At 50.5% G+C, this 22294-nt stretch overlaps 2 protein-coding genes across 9 annotated transcripts in view; one reads left to right on the forward strand and one right to left on the reverse strand.

The window, feature by feature from the left end:
* Window positions 1-2513: 2513 nt before the first annotated feature.
* On the reverse strand, window positions 2514-15429 carry MCM4 (minichromosome maintenance complex component 4). Of its 3 annotated transcripts, none has more exons than XM_036830441.1 (18): window positions 15155-15429; window positions 14745-15001; window positions 14524-14593; window positions 14310-14399; window positions 14031-14194; window positions 13843-13944; window positions 12941-13036; window positions 12763-12858; window positions 11255-11393; window positions 9766-9986; window positions 8126-8246; window positions 7430-7689; window positions 6708-7073; window positions 6124-6251; window positions 5245-5452; window positions 4222-4330; window positions 3703-3836; window positions 2514-3094 (listed from the first exon to the last, which is right to left on the reverse strand). In XM_036830441.1, the coding sequence occupies exons 3-18, from the start codon at window positions 14585-14587 to the stop codon at window positions 3002-3004; spliced, it is 2391 nt and encodes a 796-aa protein (XP_036686336.1). In that variant the 5' UTR covers window positions 14588-14593; window positions 14745-15001; window positions 15155-15429; the 3' UTR covers window positions 2514-3001. The 3 variants fall into 3 exon arrangements, with proteins under 3 accessions (XP_036686336.1, XP_036686334.1, XP_036686335.1); XM_036830439.1 differs by having other exon boundaries at window positions 4222-4450; window positions 15155-15428; XM_036830440.1 differs by lacking the exon at window positions 14745-15001 and having other exon boundaries at window positions 4222-4450; window positions 15155-15428.
* A 194-nt stretch (window positions 15430-15623) lies between these two features.
* The window catches only part of PRKDC (protein kinase, DNA-activated, catalytic subunit), a 151627-nt gene continuing 144956 nt past the window's right edge, over window positions 15624-22294 (forward strand). For 3 of the 6 annotated variants that reach the window (XM_036829913.1, XM_036829914.1, XM_036829912.1), the window contains exons 1-7: window positions 15624-15798; window positions 17664-17740; window positions 17844-17936; window positions 18238-18312; window positions 19065-19173; window positions 19594-19706; window positions 19798-19897. In XM_036829913.1, coding sequence (XP_036685808.1) covers window positions 15645-15798; window positions 17664-17740; window positions 17844-17936; window positions 18238-18312; window positions 19065-19173; window positions 19594-19706; window positions 19798-19897 — 721 coding nt within the window. In that variant the 5' untranslated portion in view covers window positions 15624-15644. The remainder of the gene's footprint in view (window positions 15799-17663; window positions 17741-17843; window positions 17937-18237; window positions 18313-19064; window positions 19174-19593; window positions 19707-19797; window positions 19898-22294) is intronic. The other 3 variants (XM_036829910.1, XM_036829911.1, XM_036829915.1) reach the window with 2 other exon arrangements.

Here is a 22294-nt window from a genome sequence, read left to right on the forward strand (position 1 = left end):
GGCCTGCGGGATCTTAGTTCCCCAACCAGGGATCGAACCCGTGCCCCCTGCAGTGGAAGCATGATTCTTAACCACTGGACAGCCAGGGAAATCCCTTAATTTTTCGATCGTTATGAAATTATTCTGTGGTTATTATATAAAGTGAGGTTACTGGTTTTAGGATATACATGGTTTTTAGGAAGTATTTATAAGTAAAGGGGCATCCTGTCTATAACTTAGTCTCAAATAATTAAAAAAACTTTATAGATAATGGTAAAAGCAGGTTCGAGGAAATGTAACAAAGGAATTTGAGTGAAAGATAAATGGGAATTTTACTAACCTTACAACTTTTTTGTAAGCCTGAAACTTATTTCAAAAAGTTTTAAAAATTAAATTGCAGAGGCATTTTAAGAAATGACCTCAAATTTAATAAGTAACAGCACTTTCTTAAACTAAACATTTCCTAACCTTGTGCTAAGAGTGAGTCATTACCTTCTGGGTTTCTTCATTCTTGCTGATGTTTGATTCCTCGGGTGGAGTTGGTTATATTTATGATGGATACTGGGAGTACAATGGCTTGTGTATGTGTATAAATCAAGTAAGGCTGTTCCAACTAGCAAGTCTGGGTATCTTTCAGGGTCAAAATTGGAGGGAAAACTTCAAATGCAATTACATTATACTGTAACATTTAAAACATATATTTGTAGGAATTGAGCTGAATTGTATTATCCTCATAAGAAAAACCTACATTCTACTTATTTTGTTCACAGGAACGTGGTCGGGCACTGACCACGTGCCAGTCGTAAGCACTGAAGATTGGGAGGAAGACGAGCCAGGATCTGGCCTGGGCAGCCCACATCTGTGCCAACAAACCACCTTCTACAAACGGGAAGGTGCCGTCTGTCCTGCCCCGATACTCCTGAGGGTGAGTGCGGAGGCCCAGCCTCCAGGGGCAGCTCTCGGAACTGGGGTGAAGGCAGAGCTCTCCCCTGAGTCACCCTCTTCCTCTTCTGCTACACTGCCTACAAACACCCAACAGGCACCGTCGGCTCTGCCCTGACAGGATGAGCCCCTCCTGGCTCTCGGAGACCCCCAGACCACGGCGCAATTACACAAGTGACCGGAAATGCGCCCAACTGAATAAATTTAGATCCACCATAACGGAAGCCTCATTATGTTCATTCGACTCAAATTCCCTTAAAATCAAACTTTATTTGCAGCCGTAAGCTCCATGTTGGTACTGAATTACAAGGTTTAGAAAAATATCACTACTGTGTTACCGCAGGGGGAAAGCATCTGAATCAACAGATAGGGGCGCCCCAGAAGGTTCGAGGACTGAGCACACTTGCCACCTAACTTCCTATGTTCTAGCCATGGCTGCAGGCGGAGGGTTCAGTTTGGTGAAAGCCCGTCTTCATTTCCTGTATCACTCGTCTATGATCTACAGAACTGTGTAAAGGAAGCAGCTCCAGAACCTGATGGCAGCAATGCTGTTTGTTTTGGGGGTTTTTAGTATTTATTGATTTTGGCCGCGCCAGGTCTTAGTTGCGACACGCGGGATCTTCGTTTGCTGTGGGTGGGAATCTTCAGTTGCGGCATGCACGTGGGATCCAATTCCCCAACCAGGGATTGAACCCGGGCCCCCTGCATTGGGAACCTGGGAGTCCTAGCCACTGGACCACCTGGGAAGTCTGCAGCAGTGCTCTTTCACTTAGCTTGCAATTGTGCAAGAAGGCACTCTTGTTGTGACCTTACTCGGAACGCAGTTCAGGGGGAAGGCCAGCTCTCGCCGTGGCCCCGGGACATCTCCCAGTTGGCTCAGGGAACTGGGCCTTACGACGCCCTGCACACTGTGGGCCCTGGTGTGGTGTGTGCTGTCCACAGCTCGTCAGCGGCCCGAGAACCGGCCACCTTGAGCAACTCGGGCTGGGAACCGCTCCGCGTGTGGCCTCAGACTCCCCTCCCCAACGGTCTCCCTTCTCTGCCCAATTCTGGAAGCGTGAGCAGCGTCCAAACACACCGGACAGAGTTCTACTCAGAAGATTCAGCAGTTTTCATTTCAGACTTGTCTCTCGCACCCTCTGGTGATGACCCAGCCTGACTGCCGCCGAGGCACCGTGACCCCCAGGACAGAATGGGGACCGCCGGAGCTGCTCAGATGACCTCTGAATCCCATGCCCACATTAGCATTTTAAGGCTGTTCAAACACTCAGTTAGATCTATCACTTTCTATGAATGCTTTACTAATGAATGTTGATTCTAAAAAAGGCCAAACTCATGGTGACTTGAATGTTCCAAGGATTACTTGTTACCATAGTATCTCCACCTGAGATTTCAGCTTATGGTGGTTTTATGAGAATGACTGCTAGAATTGAAATAACTTTTGAATGAATAAGATGAAACGTATTATATCTTAGTGAGTTTATGACTTACACAAAGTACTTACCGTCATGAATTTCCATGAAACCAGTATTATTAAAGCTTTCTTCTTAATGAAAAATAATGCCTGATAACCAAGTATTACTTATTCTATCATTTATTGAGGAAAAAGTTCTACATATTAGGGTGAAGCAGTAGAAAGCAGTGACACGGAACCCCACCATTTCCAGCCTCATGTAGCCAAGAGAACAAGCCTTGAGGACTCAGCGGGGACAGCGCTGGCCGTGGACCTCCCCACAGGAGGGACGGGAACACCCGAGCATCTCCAACGGCCACGACAAAGTCCAGCACAAAACCATGACCCAGACCGCTGTCTCCAGAGAAGATCGCACCCTGCTGTCTGTACCTACACACAGCTCAAACCTGGTGCTAAAGAAACGGCACTTCAAGAAAACAGTCGTACTATATCATGCTCATAAACTGGCACAGTGCTCTTTACTTAAAATGTTAAAAAGATGAACACACACAGGCTTCCCTAGGAAAACTGAACCCAGGTTAGAAAATTTTTATGCAGCCAAGTAATGACTTTGAGGCTGTTTCTCCCGCCGGCGGCAGGGCGGTGACCAGCGCTGCTCGTGGGGCTTCAGAGCAGGCGCACCGTCTTCCCAGTTACCGTCAAGAAGTCGTCATCCGCCAGGGCACGCAGCGCTTCTTCAAACATATCCTTGGTAATTGCCTTTGGGGAAGAGAAGAGAGAAAGAACTTTACACGTGGAGCTGCGCTCCCCACTTAGAGACACAATGATTTCCAAGTTAAAGAACCACCGGAGCCTCCTTCCTTCCTGGTGGCTGTACACAAGTCCTAACGCTCCGTCTCGGGAGTGGCAAACGTTTCCTGCCACGGGCCAGGAGGGGAGGGCGTTAGGGAAGCAGGCAGGGCTGGACCCGACCAGCAGAGCTCTTGCCGTGAACTCAGCTTTCCTTGTAACAGCAAGAGACTGCAAACGCTCTAAGTGCCCACCAAATGGTTAAGTAAATGACGGGGGAGGCATGAGATAAAGTGAGTAAGTCACGAAGTGGACTCTGCGTCCCAGATGAAGCTAAGAGTACTGACGCGGCTCAAAACCACACATCCACATCCACATGGAAAACTGAGAGCCCAGCAGACTTCTCGCTATCACTCCCTGATGGTGGGTGGTGATCTCACTTCTCTTCTTTATCTGTAACTACTTAAACAATTTATCACTTAGACTACAAACGAAGGAAAAAAATTAGAAAAAAACTTTAAAGCAGCATCAAGGGAAAAGAAAACTCTATTAAACAAAATATACACATAAACACTTACTATATCAGACTGTCCCCGAATATCTTCAAAAAGTTGCTGGTATTTCAGGGCTGGCGTTTTGCCCTTGGATAAAATAAGCTTTTTCAAAGCTTCAGCTAACTCTTCTTTCCGTTTACGAGAGGTGGCACTCATTCCTGATTTAAAAGAAATTAGTGAAGACGTTTCTGCTCTAAGGAAGCAAAAGTGTTTCAAACTTATATTAATATTTCTTTAGTCATAAATCAACTATACTCTTTAAAAAAAAAAACCGTTTAGTCATGTCACCACATAAGGTTAGGGGACAGTCGGAGCAAGTTCTGAACGCTGTTCCCAGTTTCTGAAGAGCTTATTTATAGCTGCTGCTTTCCACGGAGACAGTCCAGGCAATGCGCACAGACGCGGAGCTGCCCTCGCTGGGGCAGAACCGCTCCTCCGGGGGCGCGGTGCCCGGAGGGCGGGCAGGGCAGACCCCGGCCGTGCGCGCCCGCGCCCACCGCCTCAGCACCCCGCCGCGCGCTCGGAGGGCCCGCGCGGCCCCACCTGTGGTGAGGATGGAGATGTCCACGATGCCCGTCCGCGGGTCGGTCGCCGACTGCTTCAGGGCCTCTCGGTGCAGGCGCTTGGCCTCCTCCACGTCGATCGCCTCCACCTTGTTGGAAAAGCGCACCTTAGCGTGGGCTTCGGCCAAGCGGGTCAGCGATTCCAGCTGTCGGGGGTACGCGGACACCATCCCTCGGCTGCTGCCGACCTTCCTCATGTCCACGTAAGCCTGGCGAGACAGGGGACACGCCGACTCCTCACACGATGACCTCAGGGTCGCGCCTGGACTCTGGCCAGTCGGGCTCCCGTTAAATAACCCCCGGGCAGGCAGGTCCTGAGGGGAGCGAGAGCCGGTCCAGCCGTGGGCCTCGACCCTCACCCGGGGGAGGCACGGGTGCAGCTTTAGGACGGGACCGGGCAGCAAGGGTGTGCGAAGCCCGGCACCCAGAGGACGCGGTGTTGGGAAGGGCAGCTGAGGACTCTGGGCTGTTTGTTTACACCCCTGTGAGGAGCAGGCCACGGATTAGTGGGGCAACACGCAAGAGGTAAACTGTCTAAACCCATACGCGGATGACGTAATTCCTTCAAGATGACAGAGACGGAAAACCGCGTTATCACTTGTAACTTTCCCTTGAGCACCTTCAGGGCTTTGTCAGGATGTAAAGCCCATCAAAGCACCAGGAACCTTCTTAGTGTCACCGTGTGTCATCATGCACTGCTGCCCACTTAAAGGGTACTGAGGAGTGAACATAAAATACTTAAATGCAGCCCACAGACCAGAATTACAAAGTCACTAAACAGCATCACCTATATTTCAACTCAGGTATCCTGGTCTTAAATACACTGTGCTTACAAGTACTTAAATATAAAAAGAGTGTGCACAATGTGTAGAAATGAATCCCTTTCCCCTTTCTACATCTGGAAAACTCGATTTTGCAACACAGGAGGGAAAACAGTTGTAGAAGTTTTAGAGGCTGTTTCAGAGGCTGAGCAGCACCCAGCTGTGCTTTCGGCCGCAGGTACCTCGATGAGCGCCTGGCTGGCGTCCTGGCTCAGCCGCGGCAGGACGGCGCCGTGCGCGTAGGCGATGTAGTCCTTGAGCACCGCCATGTCCAGGACCTCCTCCTGCGCCTGCTCCTCGCTCTGGTAGTACAGGGACACCAGGTGGTGAGCCAGACGCCGGTCGTACGCTTCGTCCTGAGGGTCCAGCATGAGGAAGATCAAGTCAAACCTGAGGAAACATCATAAACAGTTTTCCCAGCTGGGACACCCACGTACCTGTGAGTGGACCCCTGGGCCTCCGGTCCCCCTGCCCCGGCCCCGCAGGCCGCTTCTGCCCGGGAAGACCGGGCACTGAAAGCTGAGCCAGAAGCAAGATGCTCCCAAGGGAAACGCTGCTGTAATTCCGAAGACTGGGAGATGCGAATGAAGATACATTCAACTCTTCTGGGGAGAAGGAACTATCTGTTAGGACAGTCAAGTAATCGAAGTCTAAACACACCTATCTTTGAGAAAAAGTATGGCCTACCTGACTCCCCTTCCACAAGTTTAATTTTCAGTTAATTTTCAGTCCCTTATCTACTGTGTGAAACCGCTCTCTGCACTTCGTTGATTCTCTACAGCGGCTTTAAGACCGAGAGCACTGAGAGGCGGGTTTCTGAAAGGATGAAGGTGAAAGGCCCTAATTGCTCCAAAAAACGAGTACGCATCAAGGTGAGCAGAAAAACACACCGTCCTTGCCTGGAAAACTCGTGACCAGGCAGATGTGCAGACTTTGCGTTGGCCTGAAGAGTTTACAACATTAGCTGGGTTCTGCCTTGTATTTCCTTCTCAAGCTCACCCTGAACATTCCACAGATGAGCAAAGTGAGACCATCTATTCTATGAAAACGTGTTTTCGTACCTTGACAACAGTGTGTGGGGCAGCTGGATATTCTCAATGGTGGTTTTTTTCGGATTCCACTGAGACTCGACAGGGTTTGCGGCTGCCAGGATGGAGGTGCGGGCGTTGAGCTGACAAATAATCCCAGCCTGGTGGAGGGACAGTGTGGTTAGAAACCTCGCCCCGAGGCTGGCGGGACCTGTGAGCCACCTCCGCCCGCGTGCCCTCTGCCAGGGATCCGCCGTCACCACGAGCCACGTCACCCGGCACAGGTGACTTCTGCACAGGCGTCCCACTGGGGACAGCCCTGAGCGCTGAGTCAGGCCAAGGACCGAGCTGTAGATGAACGTTTGCTGCGACTGCGTCTTTTTCAGTAACCAAACCCCGTGCATTAGGACAAAGTCAAGTTCTACGAGTACCACACATCAGAGGGTTAGGACAGCGTAGAGGAGGAACGAGGATCCTGTGGAAAATACTCAGATCGAGCTGGGACCTAACAGGAGAAGTGTCGGCCAGTCTCCCAAGCTGCAGGTTCCACAGACGCTGAGCTTCAAGCCCCCCGACACCCCACCTGTGTCCACGCCGGGACAGAACCGGCGACTGACCTTGGCGATGGAGAGCGTCTGCTGCTCCATGACCTCGTGCAGGACGGAGCGTGTGCTCTCGTTCATCTTGTCGAACTCATCGATGCAGCAGATGCCGTTGTCACTCAGCACCAGGGCGCCCGTCTGCAGCACGAGCTGCCGCGTCTCAGGGTCCTTCATGACGTAGGCGGTGAGGCCCACGGCGCTGGAGCCCTTCCCGGACGTGTACTGGCCCCGGGGGACCAGGTTGTACACGTACTGCAGCAGCTGCGACTTGCTGGTCCCTGGGTCCCCGCAAAGCAGGATGTTGATCTCGGCGCGGAACTTGCCTCTTCCTGTGTGGCTGAAATCCTTTCTCGTCCCGCCAAAGAGCTGAAGCAGGATTCCCTGGACGGGCAGACGGGCGGACAGACAGACAGGTCTCAGTGCTCACCTGCCGCTGGCAGCTGAGACGCAGTCAGATGGACAAAGGGCGACAGTGAAGAGATCAGAGGACGGGAGGGGCTGCGAGTCAGCCCTGGGGCACGGATGCCATAGGGGGCCCGGACCCCACCCACCCCGGGCGGCTTCTGTGCCTGGAAACGAGACGAGGATGCGGCCCATTCCCATCACCAACAGCCAAGGCAGGCGGCGGGCCCTGCTCCGCCCAACGGGCCGAGGCTCAGCCTTTCCGGGGTGTCCACACTGTCCGACCCGAGCGCTCTCAAGCCCAGCTGCAAGTGAGAAGCCCATCAGCCAGTTACCTTCTTTATATCTTCATGCTCATAAATGCTCGGAGCCAAGGCGGAAGCGAGTCTCTCATAAATGTCTGGTTTTCTGGAAAGCTCCTTAAGCAATTCCACACGCTTCTCTGAAAAAAGTTTCTGCTCTGCTTCTTCGTCGAGGCCGTGCAGACGCTTCGAGTCGGTTTTCCGATAGTGAATGACGTCGATGTGGGTTTTGTAGACAGACTTCACGTTGCTCACTCTGGGATTGACGCGAATGGGGACCGCTCGGTAGATGCCTGAAGGCACAAAGGACACACTCTCACCTGCCCGACCTCGGCCTGGAGCACGGGGGGAGCAGGGCTCTGGGGGGCTCCGAGCAGAGCCAGCGAGGTTGACCCGGGACCACCGCCTCCACACGCCACCTGCTCGCCTCTGTGTTTGATGCGTCGCAGTTTGAAACAGAAGTTTCATTTCTCTTAAACCGAATGTAAGGAATTATCAATAACTACCTGAAAGAAAATACCTAAATCCCGTACCAAAAACCTAGAAAGAAAGGAAACCCGAAGAGCTCAAATACTGCAGGTCGCTCGCAAGTTATTCCAGACAATAACAGGGAGACAGCCTACCGTCTGGGCAGGGGCCGTGTCGGAGGTCAAAGGCAGGCGCTGGAAGCAGCAGCCCCAGGCCAGGCACCCCCGACCAGGTCACAGGGCTGACTCTGGAGGCCCTCACCTGTGACGTGCACTCTGTCCCCAGGCTGGACCTTGTCCACGAGGTCATTGTGGGCGGCGAGGACGACCGTGTGCGGCGTCTGCCCCGCGGGCATGTCTTCGGGGGACTCCTGGAGCTTGATCTGAGGGGGCGGGGAGCAGGAGCCTCAGGACAGGCCCAGAGCCCTCCCCACCCAGCCACTCGACAGCAGCGCCTCTGCTGCCCCGGGACCTCGCTGTGTCCACCTCTGGAAACCGAGTCTGATAAGCATTCTGAGGCGGTTGTTCGTTTAGGGGCTGCCCCTTTGGGGGTGGGGAGGCCAGGGCTGTTCTTCCCCGTCTTAAGGCTGTGGTGGGCGCGCCTGCATCAGCGTCGGCCTGCATTTCTAGTTCCTTCTGGACGCTGCTCCCAGTGTGCTTCTGGGAGAAGCACCCCCACTTCAGGTCACCGTGCCTCCCAAACTCTTGCCTGTCCTCCTGGTGACATCGACTCACCCACAGCACCTGCCGAGCAGCTGCCAGACTCCGTCCCGGGTGTTGGGGACTCTGCCCCAGAGCAGAGGGGCACACACAGTCCTGGCAGCGCCAGGCGCGGCGGGAGAAGACAGGAGGGCGCACAGGGCGGGGGTGGAGGCTGTGCGTCCCACCATCAAGGGCAGGGAAGGCCCTTCTCGAACCAGGTGACCGCCGGGCAGAGGAGAGGCTGTCAGGGAGGGGCCCCGTGTTCTCAGCGACAGGACAGCAAGCGCAAGGGCCCCGAGGCAGCCTGTGCTCGGGAGGAGCCGGGAGGACGGCAGCGAGTCCGCGGGCAGAACCTTGGGAGCACCCAGGCCCAGGAATCGGTGCCCACGTGAGGTGAAAGCTACCCACCTCGATGACCCTTCCATCAGCAAGAAATTGGATGCTTTTCACACTCGTTAGTGTTCTCCTAGTGACTCCCAATAAGGGAAACTATCTCTCGTCCTGTACTTTGAACTCATTCTCTCCACTTAAAGTTAAGATTGCTTAAACATTATAACAAATCAAAAAAATCTTCACTCCTTATGCATACTTTACACCATTACTCTCACAGTAAATAAATGGTTTTCTGCCTTTCTCTGGAATTTTAATCTGCATCTTAAAATTTTTCATGAATAAAGAGCTACATGGTTAAACTCCCTAGGCAATACAGTTTGTGAGAAAAACTTTGGAAAAACTTCTCAGCCCATTCTTTACCAGCGGTAGAATTGCCAAATGACAGAATTTAATCAAACGGTGTTTACTGTTCTTAATGTTGTATACGCTCTTATATCCTACAATCTTAAGTATTTCCCATAGAAGCATCTCGTGTTAAATTTGACTTAATAAATCACGAATGACGCTGAACTTAAGATATTCAGTTGGAGAACGCACTCCTCCCCTATGACAAGAGTGTGGAACACAGCGCACGGGTGCCCGCGGGCGGTACAGCAGTGCTGCAGCCCAGGGCTGGGGCCTCAGGCACTCCGAGGGCTCAGCTTCGCCCTCTAACACACCTGCTCTCCGAGGAGGAATGAAGCTGCTCAACCCACCAGGAAGCCTGGTTTCAGGGCTGCACGAGTGGACAAGTTACACTTGGCTTTTGAGGACCCGGCTGGGGCAGAATGAGGACGGGGCACATGGAGGGGGGCAGGGGCCACGCACCATTTGCTTGTCGGAGAAGACGGAGCGGTTGTGGATGAGCGCCATGCTGTGGCTGGTGTGGCAGCGCTCGCACACGCAGGGTTCAGCGATGCGACCGCGGTCTATCTCCACCCGGGCCGTGTGGGCGCACACCTGGCACTGGAAGAAGGCCTCCTGCATCTCCGGAATCAGCTGGGACGTCCTGATCACCATGCCGCTGATGGCGATGAGCTGGTCGATGTCTGCAAGGCGGGGAGAGAGGGCGGCTCGTCCCGGCTGGGCGTGGGCCTCCCCAAGCTGGACGCCAGCTGGGGCGGGTCTGGCTCTGCTGTCCAGCCGGGAGAACCTCACCGGAGGAATGGAGGTGCTGGGATGGCGGGGTCAGGGGGAGACGCTCCGGCCAGAGCACGAACGTCTCACTGGGTACCCTCAGCTCTGACCTGAGATGCCCCTCCTGCGTCCAGTCTGCTCCCTCCCAACCCCTTAGGTCTACTGGCCCTTGCTGAGCTAGGCCGACCCGAGGCTGCCTGGGGACGACCGGACCTGTGAAGTGGCTGTCACGGCCCACGCGCTCGTGATCATCTTCTCCGTAGTCAGGCCCACTATACGTGGCGGGTTCAGAGACCTACCTGTCCCACTAGTAACTGTGGCCCCGATATAGCATTTCCCCAAATAAATAACATAATAGAATGTTTCAGGTCTGCTTTCCAAATCTTTCACCACAGAGTCCTCCCACTGGGGCCCAGAGTGCTCCGTCTCTCCCTGGGCTGAGACACTCCTGCTCTGTTCTTCTGCCTCTTCTCTTACTTTCCAAACTAGATTTCCTCCTTATGCTTCAGTGCAGGGATCATATTTTATATTTGTCTTCTACTTTGATTCTGAGAGAGTGCCTTCTTAGTAAAATAACTGTAAAACTACCATAATTGGATAAGTTCATCTTAAGATAGAAAAGTATCAAGAGTTACAGCATCTTTTATATAATTTCAGTTTAGTTAAAAAAGGTATGGTGGGGCTTCCCTGGTGGCGCAGTGGTTGGGAGTCTGCCTGCCGGTGCAGGAGACACGGGTTTGAGCCCTGGTCTGGGAGGATCCCACATGCCGCGGAGCGGCTAGGCCCGTGAGCCACAACTACTGAGCCTGCGTGTCTGGAGCCTGTGCTCCGCAGCAAGAGAGGCCGCGATGGTGAGAGGACCGTGCACCGCGATGAAGAGTGGCCCCCACTTGCCACAACTAGAGAAAGCCCTCACACAGAAACGAAGACCCAACACAGCCATAAATAAATAAATTAAAAAAAAAAAAAAAAAAAAAAAAAGGCATGGTGGACCCATAAGCATACGGGGTAACTGAACCTGCAACTGGTTTCTGTCAACTCCCAGTCCGCCACCGTCACTGTCACCAATTCCTTTAAAGTTCCTTGATGAAGTGACTTTCACATAATGTACTTTCTTGCTATTAAAAATATTACCTTCTGTATGTCAACTATATCTCGGTAAAGTGGAAAAAAATATTACCTTCTGGATTCAGGTTCCTCATATTCTTAGTCTTCAATGCGTTGAACGGTCTTACTTGAATCTGATGTTCTAAGATTGAGTCAGGATAGCGGTCAAAGAAGATCTCATTGACAGCCATGTCGAACGTTGGGATAACTTCCTTTAAAAACAAGTATAACGGTGCCAAGCTGTGTTTGTATTTTTATCTTAGGGTTAAATTTAATAAAGCAATTCATGTTAGCAAGGCATAAAAACAAAAAGAATATGGCATAATCCAAAAACATTACCCTATAAAATCACACATGCTATTTGTACACCCTTGGGCACACTGAAATCTCTCACCTCTGCATCTTCTCACTAGAGTTAAATGAGATGAGACATGGACTTCCCTGGTGGCGCAGTGGTTAAGAATCCCCCTGCCAATGCAGGGGACATGGGTTCGAGCCCTGGTCCGGGAAGATCCCACGTGCCGCGGAGCAACTAAGCCCGTGCGCCACAACTACTGAGCCTGCGCTCCAAAGCCTGCGAGCCACAACTACTGAAGCCCACGTGCCTAGAGCCCACGCTCCACAGCAAGAGGAGCCACCGCAGTGAGAAGCCTGCGTACTGCAACCAAGAGTAGCCCCCACTCTCCGCAACTAGAGAAAAAGCCCACGCATAGCAACGAAGACCCAATGCAGCCAAAAATAAATATATCAATTTTTAAAAAAATGAGATAAGACATATAATCGTGCCTTCAGGATGTGCTGGCATGACTGTAGGCTTTTAATTGGCAACAGAAGCTCATACTTTCACGTCTTACTTTTCTTCCATAACAGAATGATACCAAAATGGGTTAAATCATAATTATTCCAATTTCTTAACAGCTGTTCCTCATTTTGCAGATAAGGAAACAGCCTCTGGGAAGCTGAGAAACTGGACCAAGGTTACACAGCTATTAAGCAGCAAAATCAAGATTTAAAACCAAGTCTGCCTGCCTCCAAAGCCTAAAGCTAGAATCAATGTAGCTGATGCTTTGTTGATAAAGCCTGACCTTAAGCCCAGAGAAGACTGCAGTATGGTTAACACAGCCTGTTAGAGAAGGCAGGTGTGTGTAAGTGTTTTTGTTTAATATGTTTTAAGTCATCAAACCCAACAAGCTGTCAATCACGCGTCACCACTGTTTTATGTACTAAGAAACGCTGCCAACCAAACAATGACATGCCGTCAACAATAACACACACCCCTATTTCTAATGTTAACGTGTGGAAAAGTGTTCATCTTAAAGAAAACAGAACATGGTTTTAAGAGGTTTTGGGGGACTTCCCTGGCGGTCCAGTGGTCAGGACTCCTCGCTTCCACTGAAGAGGGCATGGGTTCGATCCTTGGTTGGGGAACTAAGATCCCACATGCCATGCGGCAACCCCCCGCCCCCCAAAAGGTGCTTTGGAGGCATATTCTCTGTTACTAAGGAAACCCCACTGTCCAGAAACCCTGCAGATGCTCTAGATGTTTACTGCAGTCCCCCAAGTTCAAGGGCAAATTCTTACCTGTGGGTAGCAAATGAGCTGTCTGTATAGATTTGTGTCGAATGATCTTATGTGTTCACAGTTTACGTTTAAAAACGGCTCTCCAATAACGTTAATCTACAGGGCAGAACAAACAGGTTATATCCTGCTAACCGTTTCAACCCCTAGTTTGAGTTTTCAGGTTAGCGTATTTCATTACCTCCCCAAGTCGCTGCATGTACAGAGGCTCAGTAACGTCTGTGCCAACGCTTTCTTCTTCTCTAGCCAGAGGATCGATGAAACGCTGAAGAAATCTCTTAGCGTGGGGAGAGAAACAGTAAGCTTAATGTAGTTAGGAACCAGCAACTGCTCAAAATAAAAAAGTTATGAACGCTGGGGGCCACGTATCTTTTCAAGTTAGCTAAGATCTGGAAACAGCCCAAGTGCCCATTTATAGACAATTGGCTTAAGAACGTGTGATACATACAGATTTATATATGTACACACATAATGGAATATTACTCAGCCATAAAAAAGAATGAAATTTGCCATCTGCAGCAATATGGGTGCACCTAGACAATATTATACTTAGTGACATAAGTCAGATGAAGACAAATACCATGCATCATTTACGTGTGAAATCTAAAAAGTAACACAAATGAATCCATATACAAAACAGACTCACAGACACAGGAAACTTATGGTTACCAAAGAGCAGGGGGAGGGAGGGAGGGATCAGTTAGAAGTATGGGATTAACAGACTCAAACTATCAGCCATAAAGTAGAAAACAAGAATTCACTGTACAGCACGAGGAATTACATTCAACATCTTATAGTAACCTGTAATGGAACATAATCAGAGAGAAGTATAACCGAATCACTTTGCTGTACACCTGACACTACCACATTACTGTAAATCAGCTATACTTCAAAATAAGCAAACTAGGAATGGTGTCAGAATTTGGAGACAAGCATAGGTGTTTTTCTTTTTCCTAAAAACTGAAAAAAACACCACCAATTCTGAGCCATGTGAAGATCTGCTGCTAAATACCGGGGCTACGTGGATGGAGGTGACACGTACTTTCCCCCACATCTCCGGAGCCCCGAGGAATGACACCTCACCTGAAAGTTTTCTTTGCACGTTGCCACGTTTACATCTGTTCCCCAAATCACGAGTTTTTGGCCCAAAGACTGCTCGCTCGCCACTATATCCTCTGCGGCCGGCTGCACAGGAAAGGCGACGGCAGCAGGTTCGCGGGGGACGGCCCACCTCGCGCGGCCCACCGCGCCCCGGGCGGCCCCGCACTCACCCCGTCCGAGTGCAGGTCCACCTGCAGCCCTTTCCGCGCCGAGCCCAAGTCGGGCCTCTGCCGCACAGGCGTGCCGCGCACGCCGCTCCTCGGGGTGCCCTCCACCCGCGAGCTGGGGGTGCCATAGGTCAGCGGCGAGCTCACGTCCAGGTCCAGGGGGGCCGCTGGGGAGCGCGTCCACGGGGGTGAGCGCGGCGAGGACCCCTGCGGGGCGTCCGCTCCCCCCGCCCGGGCCCCCCCGGCCCCCCCCGGCCCCCGATGCCCGAGCGGGCAGCGCACCTGCGGGCGGCGCGCGGGGCGGGCTGCGGGGCTCGGCGCCGGGCGACGCGGGCAGCGGCCGCGGCTCTCCCGACGACAGCGGGTCCTGGCCTGTGGGGGAACGGGCACGGCGGCGTCGGCGAGGGCGGCACTGGGGCCGAACGGGGCTGACACGGCACCGCCCGCCCTGCCTCCCCGAAGACCTCGCGGGGCACGGCCGCACGCGGACACTCACGTGGCTGAGCGGGGGCGGCCCGCCGGGAGCCGCGGCGGCTCGGGGTGGACACCGGGGACGACATGGCGGGCTGCGCGACAGGGACGCAGGCTCGCGGGGACGCTCCCTGAAGACCCCCCGCCCCTTTCCCCTCGCTCCGGCCCCCCGCCCCTCGGCCCTCCCCTCAGCACCGCCGACCCCGGCAGACCCCCGCCTTCCGCGCCGGCCGGACCCAGCCCCACCTAAGGGTCGCGCTCCCGCTCCGCTTCAGCAGGGGCCAGGTTTCCCGCCGGCGGCACCGTTGTCTCCGCCCCCAGCGGCGGCCCACCAATCGCAGCAGCGCCCTCGCGCGGCCCCGCTTCCGGGAGGCACCACTGTGCAGCGGCAGGGGGGACCGGACGGCCGCCCCGCGCCCCGCGGGACAACGACGCACAACTCGATCGGGGCTCCCCCGCTCCGGTGGTCTTGTCCGAAGCCGGAATGCGATTTCGCGGGAAATCTGGGGAGGCCGCCGGACAGCGTTCGGGGACCCGCCACTACAGGGCGTGCCTAAGGAGGAGCCCCTCCTGTGTCCCTCGGGAATCCAAACGACAACCCCCCCCACCCCGCCCTCCCCGGCCCTCCTTATCAAGGGCTAGCTGTGGCTCCTGACCCGAGCTGTAGCCTGTTTCTTTCTGCCTCGGGCACTCGGTCAACTCCAATTCGCCACCTGTCCTCCGCATCTATTTCCGGAGGTCGAGCGGTTGGATTCCTGATTCTCCCCGAGTTTTGACGTATTGTGCTAAGTGTACTGTGGGCCACACATTCATAAGCCTGCCTCTATCTTAATGCACATCTAAACCGTTGATCCTACAGGGAGGGCTCCCTCCGCGATGGTCTTCGACAAGGTTCCAGCGCCCACGTCCGCCCCCTGAGCACTTCTGCGCCAGCTCCCCATGTGCGCACGCGCCGAGGACCCCGCTCCCTTCCGCCTGCTAAGGCCCCGCCCCTCTCAGGACCCCGCCCCCTTGCCTCAGGGGCACTTCCGGGCCCCGGACAACTGTGCGCACGCGCCGGAAGCCCCGCCCCCCCCCGCCCCGTTCCCATAGGCGCTTGCGGGCCCGGGTAGCGTGTGCGCACGCGCGGGGCTGTTGTTGGGCGTCATGGCGGACGCGGGGTCTGGCGTGCGGGGTACTCTGCTTCAGTTACAGGAGTCCTTGTCCGCGGCCGACCGCTGCGGAGCGGCGGTGGCCAGTTGTCAGCTGCTGCGGGGCCTAGGGCAGGAGTGCGTGCTGAGCTCCGGCCCTGCGCTGCTGGGTGGGTACGGCTCCGGGCTTCCGACAGCCCGTAGCCCGACAGCCCTTGCGGGTCCGGCGTGGACGCCTCGGGCGGTGCTTGAACGGGCTGGTCGGAATTCGTGATGTGTGTAAAAGTGGTTTGTCAGCTGCCTCTTTTCTTAAGGGCAGAGGAAAGGTATTTTAAAACCAAAGGTGGTGAAAATGACCCGAATTTGGTATCATTGCTATCCACAGTGGGGAGGGACGAGAGGAGAGTATTTTCTTCCACCTCAGTGTCGCCTAAACCCACCAGCACCTTTTCCAAACCCCTGTGTTTGCTGTTCCTTCTTTTGAGAAGCAAGCCATGCTGTTCTTTTAATTCTTTAGCTATGCCTGGATGAGAACTTTTCCTTTTGCAGCAGAAGTGCCTCATTTCAGCATTTTTAAATGTGTCATCGCGTGAAAACATCTGTGATATTCCCTTTTTTTTAAAAAAAGGGGAAAGTGAATCTTTTAAAAAAATTTTTAAAAATTTTTGTTTATTTTTGGCTGCATTGGGTCTTCGTTGCTGCGCGCGGGCTTTCTGTAGTTGCAGCGAGCGGGGGCTGCTCTTCGTTGCAGTGCGCGGGCTTCTCACTGCGGTGGCTTCTCTTGTTGTGGAGCACAGGCTCCAGGTGCGCGGGCTCAGTAGTTGTGGCTCGCAGGCTCTAGAGCGCAGGCTCAGTAGTTGTGGCGCGCAGGCTCAGTAGTTGTGGCGCACGGGCCGGACCAGGGCTCGAACCCGCGTCGGCAGGCGGATGCTTAACCACTGCGCCACCAGGGAGTCCCAGTGTTATTCCCTTTTAAAGCCGCAAGTATGCAGACTCTTCATGTTGTGTCCGCTTAATTAGAAGATAGATGAGATTTTCTTCCTAAGAAAGTCATTGTTGAATAAGGTGGAGGAATACTGTAAGAAAAGTCTTGAAGAAGATGCTTTGCAGTGCCTATATATTGTCAGGGGTGTACTAATGGGGAAATTAATGACCAAACAGCAGCAGCATTGTGTAAATGCTTTCTAGTCTGAGTTCTAGGAGTTCTATTTTGTTCCTTTAGTGACTCTCCGTAAAGCAGTTCCAGGTTCACTCTGCATATCCAGGGTGTGTCCTTTCCCTTGAGAGATTATAGGGGAGTGTACTAGTTTTCTGTTGGTGCTAAAACGTACCGCTGGCTTGGTGTTTACAACAGCGCAGGTTTGTTAGTCTTATAGTTGTGTGGTTGGAAGCCCAGCACGGGTCTCAGCAAGCTGAAACCAAGGCAGCAGGCAGGGCCACTTTCCTTTTCTGAAGGCTCTGAGGGAGAATTCTTTCCTTTTTCATTCAGGTTCCTTGAAGTTGTAGCACTGAGGTCCCTTTTTCCTTTCTGGCGTTCCTTGCTTCTAGAAGACGCCTGCATTTCTTGGATTACGCTGCCCCCCTCCCCCTTCCTCCATCTTCAAAGCCAGCAGCAGAGGGTCAAGTGACATGCTTGGAATCTGTCCTGCTTTCTTGTCCTCCCTCTCCTTCCTCCCTCTTCCACTTGTGAGGGCCCTTTTGATTGCATTGGGCCCACCTGATGGCCCAGGATGCTCACCAGTTTAAGGTCAGCTGATTAGCAACCTGATTTTCATTTGCCATGTAAAGTTAGCATGTTCACAGGTGGGTGTGACACTAGGAATTAGGGTTCTGGCATCTTTGGGGCCATTATTCTGCCTACCTCATTGCTGTGGAACATCTAGAATTTCCCGTTTTCCTTGTCAAAATACGGCAGCCTTAGGCTAGTGTTTTATCACTTAAGAGGCTGAATTGAGAAACAAGCAACACCTTTAGGGTGGGTTTATGGAGTACCTTGGCAGCTCTCTTATTTGTTTTGTTTGTTTGTTTTTTCCAGCATTACACACTTCCTTAGTTTTTTCCAAAGATTTTGGTTTGCTTGTATTTGTTCGGAAATCACTTAGCATTGATGAAGTAAGTTGAAGATTTTCACTTTGCTCTTCTAGTATATTCCTTCACGTTGAGGTGACTTTTTTTCTTAGCCGTGTTTCTGTAATGTTTATTTCTTTTATTATAGTTTCGTGATTGTAGAGAAGAAGCCCTAAAGTTTTTATGTGTTTTCTTAGAGAAAATAGGCCAGAAGATCACACATTATTCTCTCGATATTAAGGTAAGGAGGAAAAAACATACCTCGTTATATACCAACGTCCCTTTTAACTTATGATGTAAGTTAAACTTCATTTTATTTCTGCCTTTCTTGTTGGGGAGTTTATTTTTGCTTGATTGTGTTAGAAATTAAGTGGCTATTTTTAAACATATTTAATGAGCTAAAGGCCTTGTGGAAAACTATTAAATTGTAATATATCATATACTGGTATCGCTCCTCCCAGGCATAGTTTTAGCTGTTAAGTCTTAGTTATAAGAACTAAGGTCTTATTAATGATTTTGTTATGTCTCCTTTTAAAACCTAGAATACTTGTACCAGTGTTTATACAAAAGATAAAGCTGCTAAATGTAAAATTCCAGCCCTAGAACTTCTTATTAAGGTAATTAAAAAAAATATTTCTAAGTGCATGTATTTTCTATTAAATATATATCTTGAACTGAAAATTGGAGTTTTGGGTTATGTTTTGGGTGAGAGATGTTGTAGAATCACATTGATGTGTGGAGAAGATGCATGTTTCCCAACCATCACCCACTAACAGCCTTGGTATTTTGCCCTCACACCCCTCTGGGTAGCAGAGGGAGAAGTTCGGTTGTGAGGGGTCTGGAGGGAAGGTAGCGCGGAGTGTAAGGAATTGGCTGCCCCCCCATTACTCTGTTACCTTTACTGTGAAAACCTAAACGCTGCTGAGAATTGCCAAAATTCATCTCGTTGTGTCTTTGAATGTTTTCCTAAAACCTTACACGGGATGGGTCTGTGTGTTGTATGTAAGTGGTCATTGGGCTCACTCTCATCTAGGTATCTGTTTAGATGTGTCTCTCTTTTAGAATTTCTTTGGGTCTTGTTGGTCCTTGTCTTAATATGTCTCTGAGAACATGCGTCTAGTCATTGTATAGTTTTCTTGGGAGGGTGAAATTAAGTCTACCTCCCCTTCCCCTTTGTAGCCCCTGTTTTTGCACCACCCACCTCAATCCGTCCTCCCAAATAACGTGGCTGGATAAGAGCCCTGAGAGGCAGAGAGTGAGTGCCCTAGAGACACGTGGGTGTGGAAGTCCGCTGTGTGTGAGCAGGTGCGGTAGATGGAAGCCTTTTTGCTGCTGTCTCTGTACACTCGGCTACCTTGTGTTCTTTCAGTTACTTCAGACTTTGAGAAGTTCGAGCCTCATGGATGAATTTAGAGTTGGAGAGTTATTTAGCAAGTTCTATGGAGAACTTGCATTGAAAACAAAAATACCAGATACAGGTGAGCTGTATTTAAATGTTATTTTAAAAAATATTTTAACAAATTAAAAAATTATTAGTGTAAAACTTAGGTTTTCTCTGCCAAGGTATTTATATGCTTTACAGATGAATTCTTTTTTGCTGAAAACAAACCAAAATGGAGACAAGAAACAGTGGGTGAAGTCTTCTTATAAAAATTTTAATCTTTACAAAAGATTTCTTTAAATAGAAAACTCACAACGCATGTCAAATGTAATTTAGTTTATAATAATAAATTTGCATAAAACATCACGGAAGATTCAGTACATAAAACTAGATATTTTGTGTGGCTTATCGTGAAATTATTTTGAACTAAACATCCTTTCATTTTCTTATTTGTGCATTTTTGTTTAATTTATTTAAGTGATTTTAAGCCTAAATTTGTCTAAAATTTATTTTTCAGTTTTAGAAAAGATATATGAGCTCCTAGGAGTATTAGGCGAAGTTCATCCTAGTGAGATGGTAAATAATTCAGATAAACTCTTCCGGGCTTTTCTGGGTGAACTTAAGACCCAGGTATGATAAACTTTATGATCTTCTTTCCTGCTTACATATATCTGGTGAATTTTTCTCTTTTAATGATATCTTGTTAAAACTCTCCTTTCAGATGACATCAACAGTGAGAGAGCCCAAACTTCCGGTTCTGGCAGGGTGTCTGAAGGGACTGGCTTCGCTTCTGTGTAACTTCACTAAATCCATGGAAGAAGGTATCGCTTGATGGCACTTGAGTTTCTTTATTCAGAAACTACTGGTCTAAAATGAATTACTGTGTAGTTTTTTGAACTTTTATACCAGTTGTGGATTCACATGCGCCTGGGAGAGACAATAGAGAGATTCCATGTGTCCCTCACCTGGTGTCTCCTGATGATGTCTGTCATAGCTGTAGCACAATAGCACAGCCTGATAAAATCTGTGGACCTTGCTCAGGTTCCACGTGCTTCGTGTGCACACATTTGTGTGTTGGGTTTAGTTTTGTGCAGTTTTAGCAGGTGTGGACGTGTGTATGCACCATGGCAGCCAGGATACTGAGCAGCCTGTCACCAGGAGGATCCTTCATGCTCCCCTTTTATGGCCACAGCCACCTCCCCCTCCTCCCCCTCCTCCCTTCCTCCCCCTCCCCTCCTCCCGTCCGTCCTTCCCCTTTCCCCCTCCTCTCCCCTCCCGCTCCTCCCTCTCCTCTTCCTCCCCTCCTCCCCCACCCCCTGCTCCCCCTCCTTCCCTGGTCCCCCTCCTTCCTCCCCCTCCCCTCCATCCTCCCCCTCCTTCCTTCCTCCCCCTCCCCTCCATCCTCCCCCTCCTTCCTTCCTCCCCCTCCTGCTCCTCCTTCCTTCCTCCCCCTCCTCCCCTTCTTCCTCCCCCCTCCCCCCCTCCATCCTCCCCCTCCCCTCCTCCTTCCCTCCTCCCCTCTCAGTGAACACTTGGGTTGCTTCTACTTTTTGACTATTGTGAATAATGCTGCTGGAAAATGGGTGTGCAAATACCTGGAGTACCTGCTTTCATCTTGGAGGTATATCCCCTGAAGTGGGCTTGCTGGACCATGTGGTAGTTCTATATTTAAGTTTTTGAGTAATCGCCTTAGTGTTTTCCGCAGGGGCTGCACTAATTTACGTTCCCACCAGCAATGTACAGTTTCCCCGCGTCCTCACCGGTACTTGTTGTTTTCTGTTGTTTGATCGTAGCCACTGTAGTGGGTGTGAGGTGGTATCTCACTGCATCTCCCTGATGGCTGATGGTGTTGAGTTTCTTCACAAGTGCCTGTTGCACTCCCTCTCTCTTCTTGGGAGAAATGTCTATTCAAGTTCTTTGCCCATTTAAAAAGTCAGATCATTTGACTTTTTGTTACTGAGCTGTAGGGGTTATTTGTATATTCTGTGTATCAGTTCCTTATCAGATACATGATTTGCAAATATTTTCTCCTATTCCATGGATTGCCTTTTCACTCTGTTGATTGTGCCATTTGATGTGCAAAAGTTGTTCATTTTGATGAAGTCCAGTTTATCTGTTTTTTCTTTGGTTGCCTGTGATTTTGGTGCCATCTCCAGGAGATCATTGCCAGGTCACTGAATCGTTGTGTGCCTGTGTAGAAAATCGTTTGTGTGGGTCAGTCCTTGGTTCTCTGTTCTGTTGGTCTGTGTGTCTGTTCCCCTGCCAACAGCACACTGTCTTTTTGATATAACTGTATAGTGAGCCTTAAATGTCGGGTGCCGTTAAGTCCTCGCATTTTATTCTTCCTTTTAAAAATCATTTTGGTATTAAAAAGTCTGTGCTTTTCCACATTAGTCTTAGAATAAGTTGGTCTGTGTCTGTGAAAAACCTTACTTGGATTTTGATGATCGTTGTGCTAAACCGGTAGATCAGTTTGGGGAGAGTTGATATCTTTACCACATTGAATCTTCCAATCCAGGAACACAGTGTACCTCTTCGCTTATTTAGGTCCTCTTTGATTTCCTTCATTAGCATTTTGTAATTCTTATGCTGGAAATCCTTACCTATTGATTTTAAACTCTGTTTAATACAATTTTCTACATAGCTGTCAGTAGTGTTCTTATGTAGTATCTCCAAATTAAAAGTTTAGAGGATAATCTAGCTACGACGGCATTATAAGCATTAGGAAATTCATTTCTTTTTACAAGACAAATAAAACTTTTAACCCCATAAATTCTTCACAAGAAAAAAATCTGTTTGCCCTTCCTTACCGTATTTTGTTCAGATAATTGCCAAATTTTTCTACCTCCAGCATGTGTTTGCTTTTATTAAATCGAAACTTAAGAAATTGCCAGTATCCAGTGATTTTGGCCTGTGAAAACGGCAGTTTCGGATGTTTCCGCCTAGTGTGCCTATTCACCCCGTCTTTGTTGCCTCTGACCAGGAACACTGGTGCAGCTCCACCTGCTTTCCCTTCCTCGGTCTCCTCTCTCTTTGATCCATGTCTGTGGCCAGCTTCCCACCCTGTCAGGTTCCTGCTCAAAGATCTGTTTTCTGAAGCCTTTATGCTCCCCCTGTGTGGGTCACTTCTTTGGGCTTCTGTAGTCCTCTCTGTGACAGCACTTTCTGTGACGTATTTTTAATCTACCAGGTTGTATGTTTATTTTGTCACTTGACCT

The sequence above is a fragment of the Balaenoptera musculus genome, chromosome 17 (assembly GCF_009873245.2).
Source record: "Balaenoptera musculus isolate JJ_BM4_2016_0621 chromosome 17, mBalMus1.pri.v3, whole genome shotgun sequence".
Classification (NCBI taxonomy): domain Eukaryota; kingdom Metazoa; phylum Chordata; class Mammalia; order Artiodactyla; family Balaenopteridae; genus Balaenoptera; species Balaenoptera musculus.

What these genes read in the sequence shown, in the direction of transcription:
- MCM4 (XM_036830440.1), bottom strand. Translation starts at nt 14,587, where the DNA reads ATGTCGTCCCCGGTGTCCACCCCGAGCCGCCGCGGCTCCCGGCGGGCC. An exon ending in CGTGCAAAGAAAACTTTCAG is followed by an intron (nt 13,037 to 13,842) that starts GTGAGGTGTCAT and finishes CCCCACGCTAAG; the next exon opens with AGATTTCTTCAGCGTTTCAT. An exon ending in AGCATGAAGATATAAAGAAG is followed by an intron (nt 7,074 to 7,429) that starts GTAACTGGCTGA and finishes CTGCCCGTCCAG; the next exon opens with GGAATCCTGCTTCAGCTCTT.